Raw genomic sequence first — 20,329 nt, 5'->3', positions numbered from 1 at the left:
ATCCCCCAGTACTTGTAGATATTTTATATATATATATAAAAAAAATATTCAGACAGAAAACATGGAGTGCTTGTAACTTTTCCCTAAAAACTATCAAATGTAAAGGTTTTAAATGTGAGGATGAAATTTTAACTATCAGCAGCTCCAGTTCAAACATATCAAGGCTGGAAAACTGCCTGAAGCCAAGCTGCTTGTGACAGTGTGCATGTGGAAGTGTGGGGCTGTGTGCTAAATCAAACCAGTCACAGAAAGGTCATTTCAGTCAGCGTGAGAGAGAGAGAGAGAGAGAGAGAGAGACTCACCGGGGGGTTCCTGAAGAATTCATATTTGGCATAGTTCTTCCTGAAGAGAAATTTACTGTCGCTGCTCATAGAGGCTTGAACCTGAACCACCAGCTCATGGTCCTCCAGACATCTCTCTGCAAGAGGACACACAGACAGACAGTGTTGGTTACCTCCACTGTCTGTCTTTGACTTGTCAGGGATGGAGTGAGAGGTGAACCAAATCTTAAAATCAGTTTAACAGCTTTTGAGCTCGCTATTCACATGCTAATAATCTGAATTTACTAGGATTAGAAATTCAAAACAAAACTTTCACCGTTCTTTAAATACATTTTAAAGGTTTATGGCTGATCTGCAGAACCAGCAGCTATTCTGAATGTCGCTTTCTCTCTTTTCTGTTCTCTCTTCTATTTTTAATATTGAAAGCATATTCAAATATCCTTGTCACCTTGTTTACTGTCAGCAGTTTTAAACAGTGTCCTCTAACAGCAGTAAACAACACATTTTGACATGCCAAAACATAAAAATCATAAAAGTGAAAATCAGTTTAAACTGATCTGGGCAGTAGAAACTGGCATAAATAGGAAAGAGTTAGTCTTATCAATATCCACACTACTGGCATTCTTATATAGAGTTGACAGATTAAAATATCTGTTTACACTTGTTTGTATCTTTACACTTGCTTTTTATATGTATTATTTCTGTAGATTTTTTTGTACATGTGTCAACTTACAGTAATGTTTGTGTGCCACAAGTGTGCAATGAAAAATAAAGGCATTCTATTCTATTAGACCTTCTGACTAGCAAAATAGCATTTATAACCTTTTTTGAATCTCCATCTTTTTAAATATTTTTTAAGCCTCATAAATAGCCATGATGTGAATTTATAGCAAAGTCAAAGTCCCCCTGTAGCATTCAACAGGTGGCGGCAATATAGAAATCACACTGGCAACCAGTTAAAGTGGAGAAAAGTTGATTCAGCCTTTGCGTCGTGTGGACCACACTGATCATGGAGAATATAAAGAAGAGCAAAGAATTGTCCGAGGATTTGAGAACAGCTTGGACAGTCTCAAGGCTACAAGTCCATCTCCAGAGATCTGGCTGTTCCTGTGTCCACTGTGATCAACATTGTCAAGAGGTTTACAGCCCATGGCGCTGTAGCTAATCTCTCTGGACGTGGCCGAAAGAGAAATAGGTGACCAATTGCAATGAAGGAATGATCGAATGGTGGATAAAGAACCTCGATCAACTTCCAAACAAGTTCACTCTGACCTGCAGGCACAAGGCGCAACAGTGTCAGCTCGCACTATCCACCGCCATCTGAATGACAAGGGACGTGTCAGCAGTGGGTCCCAGGGGGAATCGGGGGGCCCCCCTGCGGACAAAGAGACAAAAAAAAGCCAGATGGGAGTTTGCCAAAACCTCCCGGAGGAAGCCACAAACCTTCTGGGAGAAAGTCCTATGGACAGATGAGACTACAACAGAGCTTTTTGATCAAGCACATCATTCTACTGTTTTCAGAACATGAAATGAGGCCTTCAAAGAAACAAACACGGTGCCTACAGTCAAGCACAGTGGAGGTTCACTGATGTTTCGGGGTTGCTTTGGTGCTTCAGGCACTGGATGTCTTGACTGTGTGTATGGCATTATGAAACCTGAAGACTACTAATGAATTCTGGGGCACAATGTAGGGCCCAGTGTCAGAAAGTTGGGTTTCTGTCAGAGGTCATGGGTCTTACAGTGGGACTATGACCCAAAGCAGACTTCAGAAACACCCAGAAATGGTTTCAGACAATGAACTGGAGAGTTCTGAAGTGGCCAGCAATGAGCCCAGATCTAAATCCCATAGAGCAGCTGTGGAGAGATCTCGTAGCAGCTGGGAGAAGATGAGTGGTCCAAAATTCCACTAGATAGGTGGAAGAAACTCACTGATGGTTAGAGGAAGCAATTGATTTCATTCAGTTATTCTGTCCAAAGGGTGTGCTAACAAATATTAGGTTGATGATGTCAATAATTCTGTCCAGTCTATTTTTGGAGCTCTGTGTGGAATATAACAGATTTGTCTTTTTTTCCCTCAGCTTTTTTGCATTGTTCCAATGCAAACAAAAGAAATAAACATGTGAATACCAAATAATTTGTGATTGCAACAGTTTTCTGGGAGAAGTGGTGCATTATCTGAGAGGGGCCATATTTTTGGCCATGACTGTACTATTACAGTTTATACAATACCCACAAAATTTCCACTTTCTAAGAGACAAAAAGGGAGTAAAAGGTTAAAAGAGGAGGAGCTGTGAAACGAGGAAGCACTGTGAGTCAGGGAGGGAGGAGGTGAAGGTGGAGAGGATAAGTGGTATGAGATGTAGAGGTGGGGAGGAGGAGCACTGCAGGAAGATGATGTCATGTATTTAGGCTGATTGCTGAGAGCAGCGAAGCCATAGGCAATGTACAAGTCACAGACAAACACGCAGCCACACATTAAGAGCTCACATAGGCCTAACCTTCTCACCATGCACCACACAGGTCCAATTACTTTCTCTATGTGCATAGCTGTGTGTGTGTTCTGTTCTTTCTTGAAGTTCAGGGCACATGATCTCAGAAGGAGCCTGATAAGGAACTGATGACAGATGTTCCAGTTGTGCATGGAAACACACAGACACTCATATAGTGCAGATGTTTTGGTGAAACTCTAGTCACTGTTTTTGCTGAAGTATTCTGGCTGCAGTGTCAGGGTGGAAATGCCTGGGTCCTGTGTGTGTGTGTGAGCACACTGGCTGCAAGCAGGGGAATTTCCTGTGGAGGCTAAAGGAAAGATTGATTCGCTAGGATAGCTAGGGGCTCGTCCGACAGAGACCCATGATTGGTTCCTTGGAGCTCTGGTATGACGCCTAAGTCCAGACCTCTCTGCCCTTCCCCCTCTTTCTCTCTCCCTTCATCGCTCTCTCTCTCTCTCCTCTTTTTCCCTCCCTCCCTCTCCTCACCTCACATTCCATCTCTCCAGTGCACTTTTTTCCAGAAACCCAGATCAAGCAGCAAAGCATAGAGCAGTCCTTTGACTCTAAAAATATGACTCGGGTGTAGGAAAGCCTAACCGAGGACAAAGACGGACGCAGAAAAAAAAAAACAATAAAGCTTCAAAATTAGACACTGCATAAGTGAAGAAACAAAGTCTTGTGATTGTCTTTTCTTCCCTTCTTGCTCCCTGAGTGAATTATCTGGGAGGGAACAGACGGAAGCAGAACATGGAAAATATTTAATCCTACGACTGCCACACCTCCCTCACCAGGTCATACGTGCCATGCTCAAGTGAACATACACACAAGAGAGTATCCTCACCTATGCAAAGATACGCACAAGGGGTACAGGTAAGAACACACATACAAAACTAAAACACCTGCAGAAAAGACATATACTCCTAAAAGCCCAGGACAGACCAACATACAGGAATGCAGTGGAAGGAAACCAGTTCTACTGAATCTTACCCATCTTTTCACTTGCAGGACAACTTATATACGGTACTGATATAAATCGCCACGACATATTACATTGGTATGTGTCACAGTCTGTGTTTGCTACAGAAAGACCACCTTTTAATGTAAGAGTAAAAATGATAGCACTTTTTGGAGTATATAACTGATAGTGTAACAGATTTTAGTTTTAGTTTGCCTCATTGGAAGTTATCATCATGTATAAGCAGATGCACAATGTAGAGATGATGTGCAAAAAAAAAAAAAAAAAAAACACACACAAAAAACCATATCCAATAAAGTGCTCCAAATGCACCTGGATGCACACACACACGCATCCTTACCAAGGCCGAGGATGGGGTGGTGTTCCACCAGTGTCCAGGCATTATCATCCACACAGTGACTCTTGTAGACCAGGAGCTGACAGACATCTCTGGCCGTCATGTCTGCTGGGATCTCCACCACTTTACCGGCCCCATCCTCGCTCCACACCTTCACTATCTGGAAACATACATGAGAAAAATGATAAGCAACAAGAGTGAAGGTCATATTTCCACAAGCTGGAAAAAGTCTAAGCCATGATGCATCCTGAGTTGCTGTCTGGAATTTGAATGTCGGGAGAAAAGGGAGAATGGAACAGGTCTGAGGCTACATGTACCTCCATAAGGTGCTTTGGCAAGTCCACCCTTAAAAAGTCCTGTTCATGTTATTCTGCGATTCCAACATGAGTAGCACTGAAAAAAGAAAATATTTAAAAATGACGTCCAGGAAAAGTCGGTAGGCCTGTGCGTTCTCAGCTCAACCCTGTTGTCCACAGCTCAACTAAACATACTTATACACACTGCACATGGTGAATACGGATGTAAACCTGCTTGTGCACGACCCATAATGACGTGTTTACTGTCACATGAAAGAATATCCACGGTTGCAAAAGTAGGAACACCACACACATATTCACAGTAGGACATTGAAGTAACAAGGTGCATTTACACGTCGCGTTTTGTCCCAAGAAATGTCACCGCCGAGCACAGCCAGTGCGTACAGCTCAAAGCCAGAGTAGTACCTCCCACTGCTGTGCCATTTTGAACTGTTTCATCCAAGTACCCAAAGCAACATTTAAACCAGGTGTAATTTTGCCTTCTGAGTGTGCTGCTGTACAGATAACCACAGACCAGCTGCTTCACACCCCTGTATGAGCAGATTCTCACACACACACACACCAGAAAGCGCACTCACGCATGCAGCGTAATATACAAACACAGACATAAATACAAGAACATTAATTAACATCAGAGAGTGCCTACATGCCACAAAGAAGGTTGAGCTTATATTTCACATACAGAATGAAATCGTATGTGTGTGTATGTTTGTGTGTATTCTTACACACCCACATACTTAACATCTTCTGTTCACAGCATGGATTCTGCTGCCCTGCATTTTGCACAAAACCACCAGGGAACAACTGCTGAAAATTCCATGAAACAAGACACAAAGCTGGTGATGGGCGAGGGTCTGGGAGGGGGCACGGAAAATGAAGTCAATGTCACCAAAGAAGTGGAAAGCCACAAAACTCCAAAAAAATGACAGCTACTGTGGCCTAGAAATGACACAAAACACCAGAAGCACCAGACCAGCAAAGCAAAGAGAAACTCCAAAAGCAACAACGACATGGCGCTCTCTCTGCCCCTACAGATCCAAAAGACTCCCTCCTCTGTCCCCACATGCTCGGGTAAAAAAAAAAAAAATTCATGATGCATGGGTTTTGTTGAAGAAAAGTTTTGGAAACATCAAGAGGGGGAAAAATGCAAGGATTCTTATTTCTATACACTGATAACCACGCAGACACACAGTTCTCACAATGGACATCCAGAAACATGAAAGAAACAAATACACACAAGTCTCTTACCTCCACAGCCTGAAAGAGGCAACAGTCTGGAGAGCAGGATGGCATTTTCACACTGAGACGCTCTCCAGTGACATGGTGAGACGGGAGGAAAGAGAAGGAGGGGAGGAGCAGGAGAAGAGAGGGAGCGAAGGAAGTCGAGGAGAAAAAACAAGAGAGAGAGGTAGGGACAGACTGGCAAGGAGAATGCAAGAAAGGCAAGAGGGAAGAGGGTGGAGGAGGGAGGAAGTGACAGAGGAAGTTCGAGAGTGAAAGAGAGACAGAGCAAGAGAGGGAGAGAGAGAGAGAGAGAGAGAGAGAGAGAGACAGCCTGCCCCTTCTTCTCGTGCTGGGCAGACTGAGCTGCGAGGAGTGGTATGAGCCACCACTCCTCTTCCCTCCTCCTCTTCCTCACACTGGATTAACCCAGTATGGGATTTTTAAATGGTGAGCTACCTGTCACGTACTCTACACTCTTATCACCAGGACTGCGCTCAAATCCCATCATGCCAACTCTCTTCCCACCCCCCCCAAAAAATCCCTGTCAATTCCTTATACTGATGCTGCTGCACCCAAAGTAAGTCTTTCTCCTTAAAACATGCCTACAACTCTCTCTCTCTCTCTCCACACACATACAGATAGACAGAACAAACTCAAAGTACTGAACCAATCTCTAAACACACACACACACACACACACACACACACACACACACACACACCTTATTCTTATGCATCAGTTGACATTTTCTTTGAGCTGCCTGACGGTTTCAATTTCTACCCCCTCCCTTCTTCTTATCCTCCTCCTCCTGCTCTTCCTCCTCCTCAGCTGTATGTGAAATACTATACGAGAGTGTTAGGACCAGAGCAACATGTGTATCACACACTGATGGCTTCAAGGTTTGCAGTGAATGCAGCTGAAAATCTTAATTTTAAAAAAAGAAAACAGTGGGGTGATTTGATCTGAAGCTGTATGGGGGCGGCTGTGGCTCAGGAGGTAGAGCGGGTCGTTTCCTAACCGGAGGATTAGTGGTTCGACTCCCGGCTTGTCCAGTCAACATGTCGAAGTGTCCTTGAGCAAGACACTTTGCTCCCGGTGATGTCACCGGTGTGTGAATGCGTGAGTGCTTGGGAGTGCGAATGGGTGAATGGCTGAATAATGTGAAAGCGCTTTGAGTGTGCTGTAAATGTGTAGAAAGGCGCTATACAAGTATAAGACCATTTACCATCATGTGTTGGGCGTTTGAGCTGAGGGAGGGGTAACGCAGGGATGGGGGGAGGTGGTTGCTCAGCAAATCTGCCCAGCTTCAGGAGAGGTAGACAACGAGAGAGATAAAGAAAAAGAAGGGAGGGGGAGAAAAGGAAGAAATACCAGGCTCACTTTGTGTGTCATACAGAAGCAGCAGGCCGCTTTTTCCTTTTTTGATTAATTATCATTTTCTTTCTAATTTCCATTTCTTCATGTACTTCTTTATCATTTCAACCACAATTTCTACCCTAAAAAGATAAAAATCCTTAGCTACATACTCCTTTATTTAGGTTTTCTCTTTTACCTTGTCTTGTTGCGCCCCCATTTGTTTTCCCCTCCCCACTTCCTTCTCACTCTCTCCATCAGTGGAGGGTGAGGGGTGGAAACATACAGGGTTATTGGTCTCCTGTGCTGTTTATAGAAACACTCATCCACACACACACACACACACACACACACACACACACACACACACACACACACAGAGGTAAAGAGGGCTTGGAGCCAGAGCACATTAGATTAAGGGGTCATCGACAGACACTAGCGTGCATATAAACAAAGGCACATGCACACACAAGCACAGTATATACAGGGTCAGAGGTCAAACACTAATCTGCATCAGGGTCAGGCCCACTTGACCAAGAGGTTTATGGGCCCCTAAAACTATCAGGCTACACACACACCATATGTACACACTCATAAAAGCTAACACACACAAGTGATGTGGTTGTTTTAAAGCAGAGCAGATCTTCCACAGTAACACAACCCAGAGATTAGAAAAGCAATGCTGATTTGTTCAGAGCAGACTGGGGGAGGAGCAGCACTGGACACTTTACATTTAACTCTGCACAACTTCTGGGATGTATGTATTGTTCCTTAGCCATTGTGGTAAATGGAAATTTTTAAAAATCATATAGTGGCTGAACTTACAAGTTTAAACAGCAGATCAAACCTAGGAAACAAATGAACAACAAACATGGAATTATCAAAAGAATAATGTGGTTTTATCATTTCTTTCTTTAAACATTGCTAATTGAAGCTAATTATGCTGGTAAAGTGGTTACTAAATGTGAAATGCACAACGCCTACATAATAGTTTATTTCCCTGGCTGATCAGCGGTGCTGCATGCTCCACTTTAGCATAAATATGCTGAGTGATAATACCATGGAAGACCAAGGCTGGTATTTGTCCCCATGACAACATCTGGCAAGCTACTGTCTAGTCTGTTCAGCACCTGATCACACACAATGCTTTAGATGCCTCTGAACCACAGGAAGTGATACATCTCCCTGCTACGTTCTAGCATTCAAAATCAGGGCCATGACCTGGTGAGTCAGTGAGCCATGTTTGCTGCGGCCTTGGTTAAAAAAAAAGTAGTTTCTTCTTTCTTCCTTCCTGCCTGTATGACAATAAAAAATCAGTTCCTGTTGTATTTCCTGATTACATACAGTAATAAAGCTTTATATTAAATCTAAATGCTGTAACCATTTTAATTTACACACACTGTGTTAAATGGCTAAGGCTATTAAATTAAAAGCCAGTTTTTAGATTATCCTACAGTTAATATTACACCAGCTGCTACAAATGTCCACATGATAGCTGTCTGTCTGTTAGAGATGACCACAGCAGACTAATACACCCATCTCTACTGTCAGCATTTGATTGCTGGTTGCGCCAGTGACTTCCCACCTTGGTCTACTGTATTACAGCGCTGCTTGTCTTTCATGTCTGAGTGGTCAGGTTTCAAGCCTTGGCTCTGCAGACAAGCCAAACTCAATTTCACCTCAGTCGACTGCCATCACAAAGCCTCACTGAGCAACTTGCTTCAAAGACCCGACACTGACGCAGCATGTGGGCGTTGATCAAATCAATCCAATAAAGCAGAACATAAGTCAAATATTGACCTGCCAGTTATTCCAATTAAAAAGCAAACCAGAATGAGTTATCAGAAAAGTTTACATAGCGAATGATTTTCTTCAAAAAGATCCCATCTACGGTCCTCTTTTATTTACAGTATGTGTCTGTGCAGGAAACACAGAGCTCTCCATCCCCAGTTTGCCTGCTTGGATACACACAGGAATATCATTGATCTTATCCAATATATTCCCAAGAACCAATGCGTGTCAGCTCTCTCCTCAGGAAGTAAACTTACATCTTATGTCCATTTAAAGAGCTTAATTTTAAAATGGCTTTGGCATTGACAATCAAAATTTCGCTTGGATACTGTGTACCAACAACGCTGACCTCTGACCCCTCTGAGGTCGCTTAAACATCTGGTTGCATTTTTATGGTCTCTATTGAAACACACAATCTAGCTTGACAGTGCCACATTCAGGCATGTCACACAAGCATTTGTTCCCTGAGGAACCATCACATTGCCATGGCATATAATACATTTACAGCTGGGAGGTAATTCAAACGTTCTGGAAATCTTCACACACACACCACACTCCAACTGAGACATTTAGTCAGAGATGTCCAATTTTGTTGAACTGTACCCAGGTTGAGTGATTGCACTTCAATTTATAGTAAAGCATCTTGATCAATGTTAGAAGTGACATATTCTTCTCATTATAAGCTTACTTATCTCGACAAGCAACCAGCCATTTCAAGGAGAGGATGGTGAAACCATCACAACATTAGTCCAGGCATGTATTAGACAACAAAGAATTTGAAAACAAGAGTCTACAGTCAGACTAGTGGGCCTGTGCTACACACGGACACAGCAGTGCTTTGAGCATGTGCACATGCTCTCAAACACAATGTTAATTAATGTGCTGATGTTTAGCAGGTGTAATGTGTACTACACTATGTGCACCATCTTTGTTTGCGTCAGTGTGCTAACATTTACTAACTGGCAAACACACAAAGATAGTAAATGGTCTTATACTTGTAAAGTGCTTTTCTATGCTTTTACAGCACACTCAAAGCACTTTCACACTACTTGGTCATTCACCCATTTGCACTTCCAAACGCTCACACATTCACACACCGGTGACATCACCGGGAGCAACTGGGGGTTCAGTGTCTTGCTCAAAATGTTGACCAGAAATCGACCTGCTAATCCTCCGGTTAGCAGACGACCCCCCCTCCCTCCTGAGCCACAGCCGCCCCCAGCCTCAGTACCATGTTGACTGCATCGTCCACTGACCTGTTTGCTCGGTAGGCAAACTGCAGGGGGTCCAGTAGGGGGTCTACGATGTCCTTCAGGGCCACAGCCGCCCCAAAACAAAGATGAGGTCAATGCTAACATCTGTGGATATTTAGTCATAAATCCTGGACAAATTGTTTATAATATAATAAATACAATTTTATTACAATAAATATAATTTTGACCTGATGCTGGCACTAGATAAACCACCAAAATTACAAAAAAAAAAAAAAAAAATCATCTTCTGATCACCATTAACGTCTGTACCAAATTTAATGCCAACTCATCCAGTAGTTGCTGAGTAATGTCACTAAAAAACAAAAATGTCAACCTCATGGTTGCCTTATAGAAAGTATAAGGATTCATCCTGTGGGGACCATAAATGTCTGTATGAAATTTCATCCAGCTGTTCCTGAGGTGTTTCAGTCTGGATCAAAGTGGGGGACTAACAGACCCACACTACCTCAGGCACACATAACAAAGAAAAAGCTCCAGTTGATCAGACTGTAGTTAGCACCATTGTATGATTCCTGCTTTTCTAATCTGCTTTAACTTTTGTAAACTTTTGCAAGCATAAATATTTCAATATTCAAGCCATACACTGCATATCAAACTATGAGAAACTGACTTTTTCACAGCCCTTTTTTCATTAAACCCCTGCTTCACCGGGAGGGCAGATGTTGGGGTCAGCTACAGAGCAGTGAACCCATAGCTGGAGGTGGTTCAATATCTTACTCAAAGCTACTTCATCAGGATAGATGCTTGCCAGCACAGGGGGCTTGAACCCAAGTTCTTTGGCTGAGAGAGGTCTCTTGAATCACTGAGGCTCCCTGCCATCCCTAATGTTCATAATGCCACGTCTCTGGCCACAAATCAAAGCAGGAGTTGCGTTACAGCTGCAGTCATGATGCCAAACCAACCCCGTTTCCTATTGATGACAGACAGGACCAGACCAAATCCTTCTGAAAGCCAGGGTACTATGACTAAACAGCACGGTGTAAGAGTGCCACAGCTTCCCAGAGTATGGAAAATGGCTTCTCTCAGTTAAACTACACACAGACTACTGAATTAGTTTTAGCCCCAGTACCTACCACAGTCCATTTAAAGAATTAAATGAGATTTACTATGAGACAGGTATTCCCCCAAACTTATTTCTAAAATCTGATGGAGATGCAGCATCACATTCTCTATTTACAGTAGCCTGTTCATAATACACCAAGGACAAATCCATTTATGCTATCAAGGCAATACGAGCCATAAACCTGCCATGTCACACACACACACACAGGTTTACTGGCTCATAAGATAAGCTGTGTATCCCTTTGAGGATGACTGAAGCTAGAGAAGAATGTTCAGATTCCAACCCTACAGCTGGAGGGAGATCCTATGATTAATCCATGCCAATGAAAATACAATGCAGCCATGTCTGTAGACCATCCCACTCTGCAAGTCTCGTCTGCATTGTTGTGTAAGCTATCCTCAGTGCTTCTTAAACTGCATAGCTAAACCAACCAGCACATATCCATACATAATATACTCAATCATTAGCTTACATATGATACTACACAACATTGCATGCCAACTAAAGCACTGACAGCTGGAGCTAAAAGCCACACTGTGGCCAGTCTGCAGCTGCTCTTGCTGAATATTCATTCAGTCAGTTGAAGCTCATGGCTCATTTTAAGCACTGCAGCAATTTAAAGTACACAACAGTTCCATATGTATCCACTGAAGGGGATCAGTTAATGTTTTACGGTATTACCACTGTTAATCAAAACCAAGAATGTACAGACATGCTAGTAGCTCTGTGAGGCAGAACTTACTGTAGGCACAGAGGCCTCTGAGCTAAATGCTAATGTCTGCATGCTAACACACTTACAATGACAATGATTGCACTACACACTACATTATGTAGCCTCTTTAAACATTAATGTATGAATGTCAAATTATCTTCTTGATTGTGTACTGAGAATCAGATTATATTGGAAGTGTTTCTTTATACTGGGTGAGTCATTGCCATGACCGCAGTCGCACATTTATCAGTCTCCCAGCCACCCCCTCTGCTTCTTCAGGTTTGTCCCCTCTGCTGACTACCAACATGGTGGAATGTTAGAAATGATTCTTTCCATGTGCTTTTAACTTTTGGCACAACCGTTATCACTGTTGGCCCTGGAAGAATGCTCCTATCTTCTTGTTTTTGTGCCATTAAGCAGTCTTGAAGAATTTCCTTCCCACTCCAACCCGTTGACATGCCATGCAAAAGGCAGTAAAAAAGCACAATGCTGCCAGGCTCCTGAGCCATTATCAGTGTGAAACATTAAAGCAGTGATGATGTCAGATACAAAGCATATACTGTACACAAACCCCAAACAGTTAAAACTGTCTAAATCCACTAATAACCACAAAACACAAACATATTTCATCTTTATAACAAGTACTGACTGGTTATTTGCCTGTTTATTCACACAAGACAGTACTTAAATGACAAAATAAAGACGTTGTGGGAAACATGAGGCATCTGTTCAGCTCTCAACTCATTTATACACTAAAGGTTCTTTATACAAAGTGCAGGCTCACTCTTCAGACTCCAGAGCTTGTGAGATGTCAACAAAATGCAAAAAATAATACTTTACCTTATCACATGTATGTGCATGTGAACTGAATAATGCCATCTGTGTGTGTGTGTGTGTGTGTGCATATAGAGAGAGTGAGTGAGTAAGCATCTAAAATAACTTATTGTTCAGGGTGGGCATCCTGAAAACATCTTTGAGAGGGATGGAACATTCCTGGGACAGGAGGCTCTACCGGTACCGGGGTTAGGAAGGGGAAGACTGCGACACGTGCACTCTCTCATACACCCACGCACACCATACACACACAGAGATGCTAACAGTCAGGGCTGAAGCGTGTGAACTGGAAACGGGCGCCTGTCTTCCTGGAGTCAGCAGACAAATTCAAAGGTTCAGAGAGATCCGACCTGCAGACGTTCCCAGCCATATTCCCAGCTCCACTACGGAAATCTGCACTCCATCTGCAGCATCCTGGAGACAACATTCGCCTCCTTCCACAGCAAAACATGTCTATCACTCTGTCTGTGTGTGCATGTGATTGATAATAATGCTTCCACAATAACACCCACACATACATTCAGATAACCAAGGGTGAGCTGTTGTGTAATGGAAGGAAAGGCTGTCCACAGCCAAAGTCAACACATGCTGCTCTGACCTGAACACAACAGGACAGTCAGCTGGTTTCACAACACACACACACAGTTGTGTTTCCATTACTTCAGGGGACATTACATTGACTTACATTCATTTCCTGGACACTTACCCTAACCTTAAATCAAATCATCACTAATATGTTATAATTTACATTTTGGAGACTTGCTTTTTGTCCCCAAAGGAAAGTCAAGTCCACACAGACTAACATCTCCACAACATGAGTAATACCAGGCCACACACACACATTTGTCTTCATTCCTAGTGGGCACCTTACATGGACTTACATTCATACCCTGGAGACTTGTCCTAACCTTAATCCTTACCTCACCCTAACCTAAAATTCAGTGACTTATCTGGTGGGGACCGGATCCCATGAGGCAAGTCCCCACAATGTGGGTGGGTATACAGGTTTTGGACCTCACAGTGCAAGTAATACCAGGTGCACACACATTCCCGTGATAGTGGTCAAATAAAGAACAAGAAATACAACAAGGAGCATTTATTTTCTCAGTATATGCTGCAAAGTGTGATGGCATGCTCATGTAATTATTTGACTTCATTAACAGTCAAATGTGCCAAAAAAAAGTGGGGGAAGTTAATTTAACAACACTAAAAAGTCACAAATCCATCAAGAAAACCTGACACTTGAGCCTCCTCCAATCAGCTGTATAATTTCAGTGAGCGTGTGTTAGCGCACGTGAGGTGGAGTAAGTGTACATACGTGGTTGTCAGAGGTCTGGATAGGGCTGAGCACAGGGGAGCCTGCTGGGCTGCAGAGTTCAGGGAAAGGGTTGGGGATGGCCGGAAGGGAGGCTGGACGAAGTTGATGCTCTTCCTGCAGACACCTGCAGGGGGAGACACACACACACACACAATCAATGTCATGCCCAGCCAAAGATTAACAACAGTTTAAGTACAGGATTACATGTATAATTGGGGTATGGAAAAGTAAGACGCACATCATATCTTAGACTTACAACATAATTTGAACTCTGACCTTTGATCAAGCAAACATTTCTGCAATTTTGGATGTAAAAGCAAAGAAATTTAGAGCCAAAGCTTTGTCTTGTAAAGTTTTGGCGATTTATAGTCAACACTTTATTGTAACATCCAATGAGGCTGAGAGAGAACCAGTAAGACAACAAAAAAAAAGTTTAACTTAATCTTCAGAGGTTGACAAATTATCAAAAGCACACACAGAACAAAAGTCAAGCAAGTGGCTCAGTGTTCTTCCTTAGACAGCCTCATCTTTAGCTAATGTCTACACTTTTTCATGCACAGTGCGATCAACAGCCTTTATGTTGAGTATTAAATAGTACATTTTTATTTTATTTATTCTTTATTAAACCAGGTGAAGCCTCATTGAGATTAACATCTCTTTTTCAAGAATGACCTGGCCAAGAGGGTAGCAGACATAAGCAATACAAATAAACAAATAGAACTGAAACACATTGTATGAGCAAAAAATATCAAGTTGTTATGTAATGTAAAATGAATCTGTGTCTACCTGACGGTCTGGATGTGCATGGGCTGAGAGTGCTGCGCCTTCTCCCTGGAGGGGGATGAAGGGGGCGGGGTGTGATGATGATGACTCTGGCTATGTCCTGGGTAGGCAGCGTGCATGTGGTGGTGGTGAGAAGCATGCATATAGCCATTGTTCAGGAGTAGCACTGTGTCCGTCTGCGTAGTGTACATGCTGTCCATGGAGGCGTTCATGTCATTCACCAGTTGCTCCAGGTCCACATCATCATCATCTGTGGATTGGAAGAGGTGGAAAAGGGCGGAACAACGACAGGAGTGACAGTTGCCCAACAGCAAATCTCCACTAGGTGTCGCCTCAGTGGTTATCAGTGTTTGAGATCATTTTAAAACTATCTAGAGGGAACTGACAGTCATTAAAATACAGCTTTTAGAGACTGTGGTGATAACGTCATCTGAAAAGGAAATTAAACTGAAGTGGCTCAGTCTAGATCAACTGTAGCAACAAAGTTTAGTTATGAATAAAACAGGACAAAAGAAAACCTAAACTTCAGTATATTTTGTCCCTGTGGTCTTCACAGATGATAAGAAAAGCTTTTAATAAAGCTAAAACAAGACAAACATGAAGTCTGGCTAAGCAGATTGCTTCTCTTAGTCATGACTCTTGTATATCTACATACGTTTTAAAGACCCACCAATACTACGAAAGCCTTTTTGTCTAACTGTTAGTAAAGTAATTCATTTGGGGTGAAAATATATCTTTATGGCTTCACTCTGCCTTACAATGAACAAACAAAGCATTTGGACCTTTTGTCTCCTTCGTACTGTAAATACTAAGACAATGCCACAGTTTGCCCCTTGGCATTTTCAATTAGTGTGTAATTTAACATGATCAATTGCCAAAGGCACACTGCACCTCTGAACCAGAGAGAGAGAGAAAGAGAAAGAAAGCACAGCCTTGTTTTGGAGTTTCACTGCTCCTCATGTTGGGTTTCACCCTGCCTTGGTTTTCTTCCAATGGCTATGTAGTACACTCACTCACTGGCTTGCCATTGGTCAGATTATGGGAAACCTGTCTATCAAACATGGGAAGAGCAAACAGCCACCCACAGCCCAAACGACTAACACCACCAAACCTGAATGAAAATGGTCTCATGAGCTGCTCACACAGAACAGTCAGTGCTTGTCTTTCAACTTAACTAATCATTAATTAAATGAAGCCATACTTGCAATTGTGCAAGCTACCCTAAGTGCTTTGTTGACATGCTGTTCATTTACTCCTTTTTTCTTCAATTTTGAATCAGTATACTTTCTATAGCACTTTTAACAGAGAAATCAATCACCCTTAAGAGACAAATGAATTTAAGACCTACAAGTTGTACTCAGCATTTACCCTGTCCCAGGCCTACAACAACTTATTTTCTGAATCAAATTTTTAAAAAAGCTAAAGTACACTGCCAGCTGGTGGGGAAAAGTGGACTAGCAGGCTAGACATCTCTCTATTAAAGCCAGTGTTAAATCCGTCTAAGCAGGCATGTCTCAATGTGTTTCTGTTTGTGTGCGTATACAGTGAGTGTGTGTCCAAAGCCCTTTGGCCCTGTGTGTGTCCCACCACAACACCACATACAGAATTCCTGAAATTCCTATAAGAAATTACAGCACTGGGAACGTTCACCAGCCTGCTCATTTCACATGGTTACCAAATGATCAGGGCAAAGTAGGGCACCAAAATACATACACACACAAACACAGGAGGATCCTAGGACACTGTGTACACTATGAAGTGGTAATGAGCATCTGCATGTAATTATACAAGACAATTAAAAAGAAAAAGCACTGCAATGCATGTACAGACACACAGAACATACACACTGAGCCTACAAGCAAGCGTTGTAACAAAAACAGAAAGAGTCTGATATCAAATCACAAAGAGGAATGTATGACACTTACACTTACACTTACACACACACACAAAAGGACATTCTGGGACACCAGATCATGTGATGCCAAGGCTGATGAGTGGCACATGGAATGGGGTGTACAGAGCGGGGTGGGCACACAGTTGGAAAAGAACAAGAGAGCACATGAGGACAGTCAGATGGTTATTATTTAAAGCTATAATATAGCAAAGGCCTTTTGCACAGCTGTTTTTATGTGCATTTCAAATTTACAAATTAAATAAACTTTAGTGACAACCCTGAAAATTAAAAAAAAAAAAAGTCTAAATATCACAAAGCCATATTTACAGTATGTTTGTGCAAGGTGGAAAAGTTGGTGTATTAATTTAAGCAAAATGTGACAAAGTTCATGGAAACAGACAGTGAAATAATCATGGTGTACAAGAATCATTTGACTTCAACCTCCAAGAGGTGAAAAATGGTAGAAGATGAAACCAGGGCTGTGTGGAAGTGATGATGAGTGTAAAATTCCTCATATTAGTACATGAAACAAACTCAGGCCATGAAACATAAAACAAACAAACAAAACAAACATGTTTTCACTGTTTTAGGTTTCACTAGCATTACATTATCTTAATGCATCCTTTTTTCTGCAGTATGTTAATAGCACACATTTAGCAAAACAATACCACCAGCTGTTTATCTTGATAAACTAGATAAAAAAACATATTAATTTGCATTTCGTTTGCCCTTTTTCTCAAAATCAGTTCAAATTTGGATTACATTTGGATGGACATTTTTACTTGTCACAGTAGCAAAAGCAGAGGTGGAATTTAAATATTATCAAGAGCTCTCTGTTCTATTTAAGTCATAACAGTGTGAGAGTGAGAAAGCATACATCATACCAGGAACCAAAACAGATAACAGGTGCAGAATGTCCTTAAATCATGTGATGAGACATTTATAAAAAACAAAAATCTCTTTCTCTGAGGGTTGGCCTTAAAATGTATACTTTTATGATTGGAACAGTAAAAAAAAAACAGATTTGAGGAGTGTACAATATATGCTTTACAGGCACACTAGCCACATGGCTCTAGGGATGTCATCAGTCACTTAGCCTACTGTTCAACAACTGTTGGATGGGCTTCTATTCATTTCATACAGGAATTCAAGGTGCCCTGATGATGAATTCTTATGACTTTGGTTTCTTTCTAGTACAAAAAAGATGGGCTTTGTGACTATGAGTAAATGTCTTGACAACTTTGAGATGGATTGCCATACAGTTTGGTACAGGCATTTATGAACCTCTTAGGATGAACTGTTATAACATCACTGATCCATTTCATTTTCATCTAGTGCCATATTCAAGTCTGGTACTTAGATTTCCTGCAACGCTAATGACATTCCCATCATTCTTAATCAACTATAAAAACAACAGAATGACACTGTAACATGATCGCCCCCTGGTGGCTGGTTGCAGTGTACATCATAAATCCCGCCTCCTCCATGTTGGTGGATGGGGCATGAGCCAAACTAGAAAGTTAAAGTACAAATCAAATAAATTTTTTCCAGAGGTCACTTCTGTGGTTTTGCGCATGGTCATTTTTCTGGTAAGTTTGTTTTTAATGTTATTTGATGATATAAAAAGGTGTATTTTAATATATTTCACAGCTTTCAGTGGTGGCCTGATGCAGTCACTCAGCTTCTGTTCACTATTGCACAGACTCTAGTTACAAAAAAACAAGCAGCTGCCGTATTCAAGATATTTTCACTTCACTTTGGCATAGTGGAGGGAAGTGGTGATGGAGTGTCCATCATATATACAGTATATCAATGGTCTCAACAGTGCTTAGCATTTAGAGCTACTTAGAAAATGTCAGCATGCTAGCATGCTTAACTACGACAGTGAACAAAGTAAAGCTGGCTCGGCCCATATACTGTACTTTGCATTAGAATGTCGTCACAAAAAAATGTTAGTTTTCTAGGCTGTAGAAAGGTTTTAATATATAAAATCTCCATAGATTAAAAAAATCATTACATAAAGAGTTGAAACAAGTCTAGTTTGCAGCTACAGGTGTCCTGTCAAACTGTCAGAAAATATATTTTATATTCTATAATCTTTAATAATTTATAATCACCTTTCTATGAGGAAATTACATTTGGGATGCAGGGGAATTTTTCCGTTTAACAACCGAGTGGCTGCCAGTGCCAGTGCCATATCCAGCTCTCTTAATACAAGCATGTAGCCTTGTGCAGTTTCAAGAGGATAGTGATGGTACAATGGGGAAAAGAATTATTTGATCCCCTGCTGATTTTGTAGGTTTGCCCACTTACAAAGAAATGAAAGGTCTATAATTTTTATCACAAGCTTATTCTAAAGGAAACAGAATATCAACAAAAATCCCCTAAAAGCACATGATGCAAATGTTATAAACTGAGTTGCATTTCAGTGAGTAAAATAAGTATTTGATCCCCTACCAACCAACAATAATTCTGGCTCCCACAAACTGGGTATGTGCTCATGTGAGTGCACAAATTAGTCCAGTCAATTTAAGAAGGTGCTCCTTATGACAAATCATTATGTGTATAAATGACACATGTCCACAGAATCTCTATCTTCCATTCAAACCTCACCACCATGGGCAAGACCAAAGAGCCGTCAAGGGAAGTCAGGGAAAAGATTGTAGGCCTGCACAAGGATGGAACAGGCTACAAAACCATCAGGAGGAAGCTTGGTGAGAAGGAGACAACTTGGAGTTGGAGTGGTTATTCGCAAATGGAAGAAATACAAACTAACCATCACCTCGGTCTGGAAGTCCATGCAAGATTTCGCCTCATGGGGTAAGAATGATCACAAGAAAAGTGAGGTATCAGCCCAGAACTACACGGGAGGAGCTTGTGAATGAGCAGTTGGGACCACAGACACTAAACAAACCATTGGTAAAACAGTACACCACCATGGATTGAAATCCTGCACCACCCGCAAGGTCCCCCTCCTCAAGAAGGCACATCTACAGGCCCTTTGAAGTTTTCCAATGAACATCTAAATGATTCACTGAAGGATTGGGTGAAAGTGCTGTGGTCAGATGAGACCAAAATTGAGCTCTTTGGCATCTACTCGACTCGCCGTGTTTAGAGGAAGAAAAATGCTGAGCCTAAGAACACCATCCCTACAGTCAAGCACAGAGGTGGGAACATTATGCTTTGGGGCTGTTTCTCTGCTAAAGGTACAGGTCGACTTTGCTGCACTGAAGGGCCAATAGAAAGAGGCCATGTACTGTAAAATCTTGGATGAGAACCTCCTTCCCTCAGCCAGGACACTGAAGATAGGTTGTGGATGGCTCTTCCAGCATGACAGTGACCCAAAACATACCGCCAAGGCAACAAAGGCGTGGCTCAACAAGAAGCACATTAAGGTTATGGAGTGGCCTAACCAGTCTCTAGACCTTAATCCAATAGAAAAATCTATGGAGAGAGCTGAAACTTTGAGTTGCAAAGCAACAGCCAAGAAACCTTAAGGATTTAGAGGTGATCTGTAAAGAAGAGTGGACCAAAACCCGTCCCGAGATGTGTGAAAACCTGGTAACCAACTACAAGAAATGTCTTACCTCTGTGCTTGCCAACAAGGGTTTCTCCACCAAGTACTAAGTCATGTTTTGCTTGGGGATCAAATACTTATTTTACTTACTGAAATGCAATTC

The 20,329-nt window shown here is 41.9% G+C and overlaps 1 protein-coding gene across 1 annotated transcript in view; it reads right to left on the bottom strand.

The window, feature by feature from the left end:
- LOC109971729 (growth factor receptor-bound protein 10-like) overlaps nt 1–20,329 on the bottom strand; it is a 40,059-nt gene that overhangs the window by 8,451 nt on the left and 11,279 nt on the right. Inside the window, exons 4-7 of the mRNA XM_020620165.1 lie at nt 14,759–15,005; nt 13,973–14,096; nt 4,090–4,246; nt 303–418 (exon numbers count right to left, since the gene is read on the bottom strand). Of these exons, the coding sequence (XP_020475821.1) occupies nt 303–418; nt 4,090–4,246; nt 13,973–14,096; nt 14,759–15,005 (644 nt within the window). The remainder of the gene's footprint in view (nt 1–302; nt 419–4,089; nt 4,247–13,972; nt 14,097–14,758; nt 15,006–20,329) is intronic.

The sequence above is a fragment of the Monopterus albus genome, unplaced genomic scaffold (genome assembly GCF_001952655.1).
Source record: "Monopterus albus unplaced genomic scaffold, M_albus_1.0 scaffold233.1, whole genome shotgun sequence".
NCBI classification, from domain to species: domain Eukaryota; kingdom Metazoa; phylum Chordata; class Actinopteri; order Synbranchiformes; family Synbranchidae; genus Monopterus; species Monopterus albus.
This window is presented reverse-complemented; position numbering and strand designations above follow the sequence as displayed.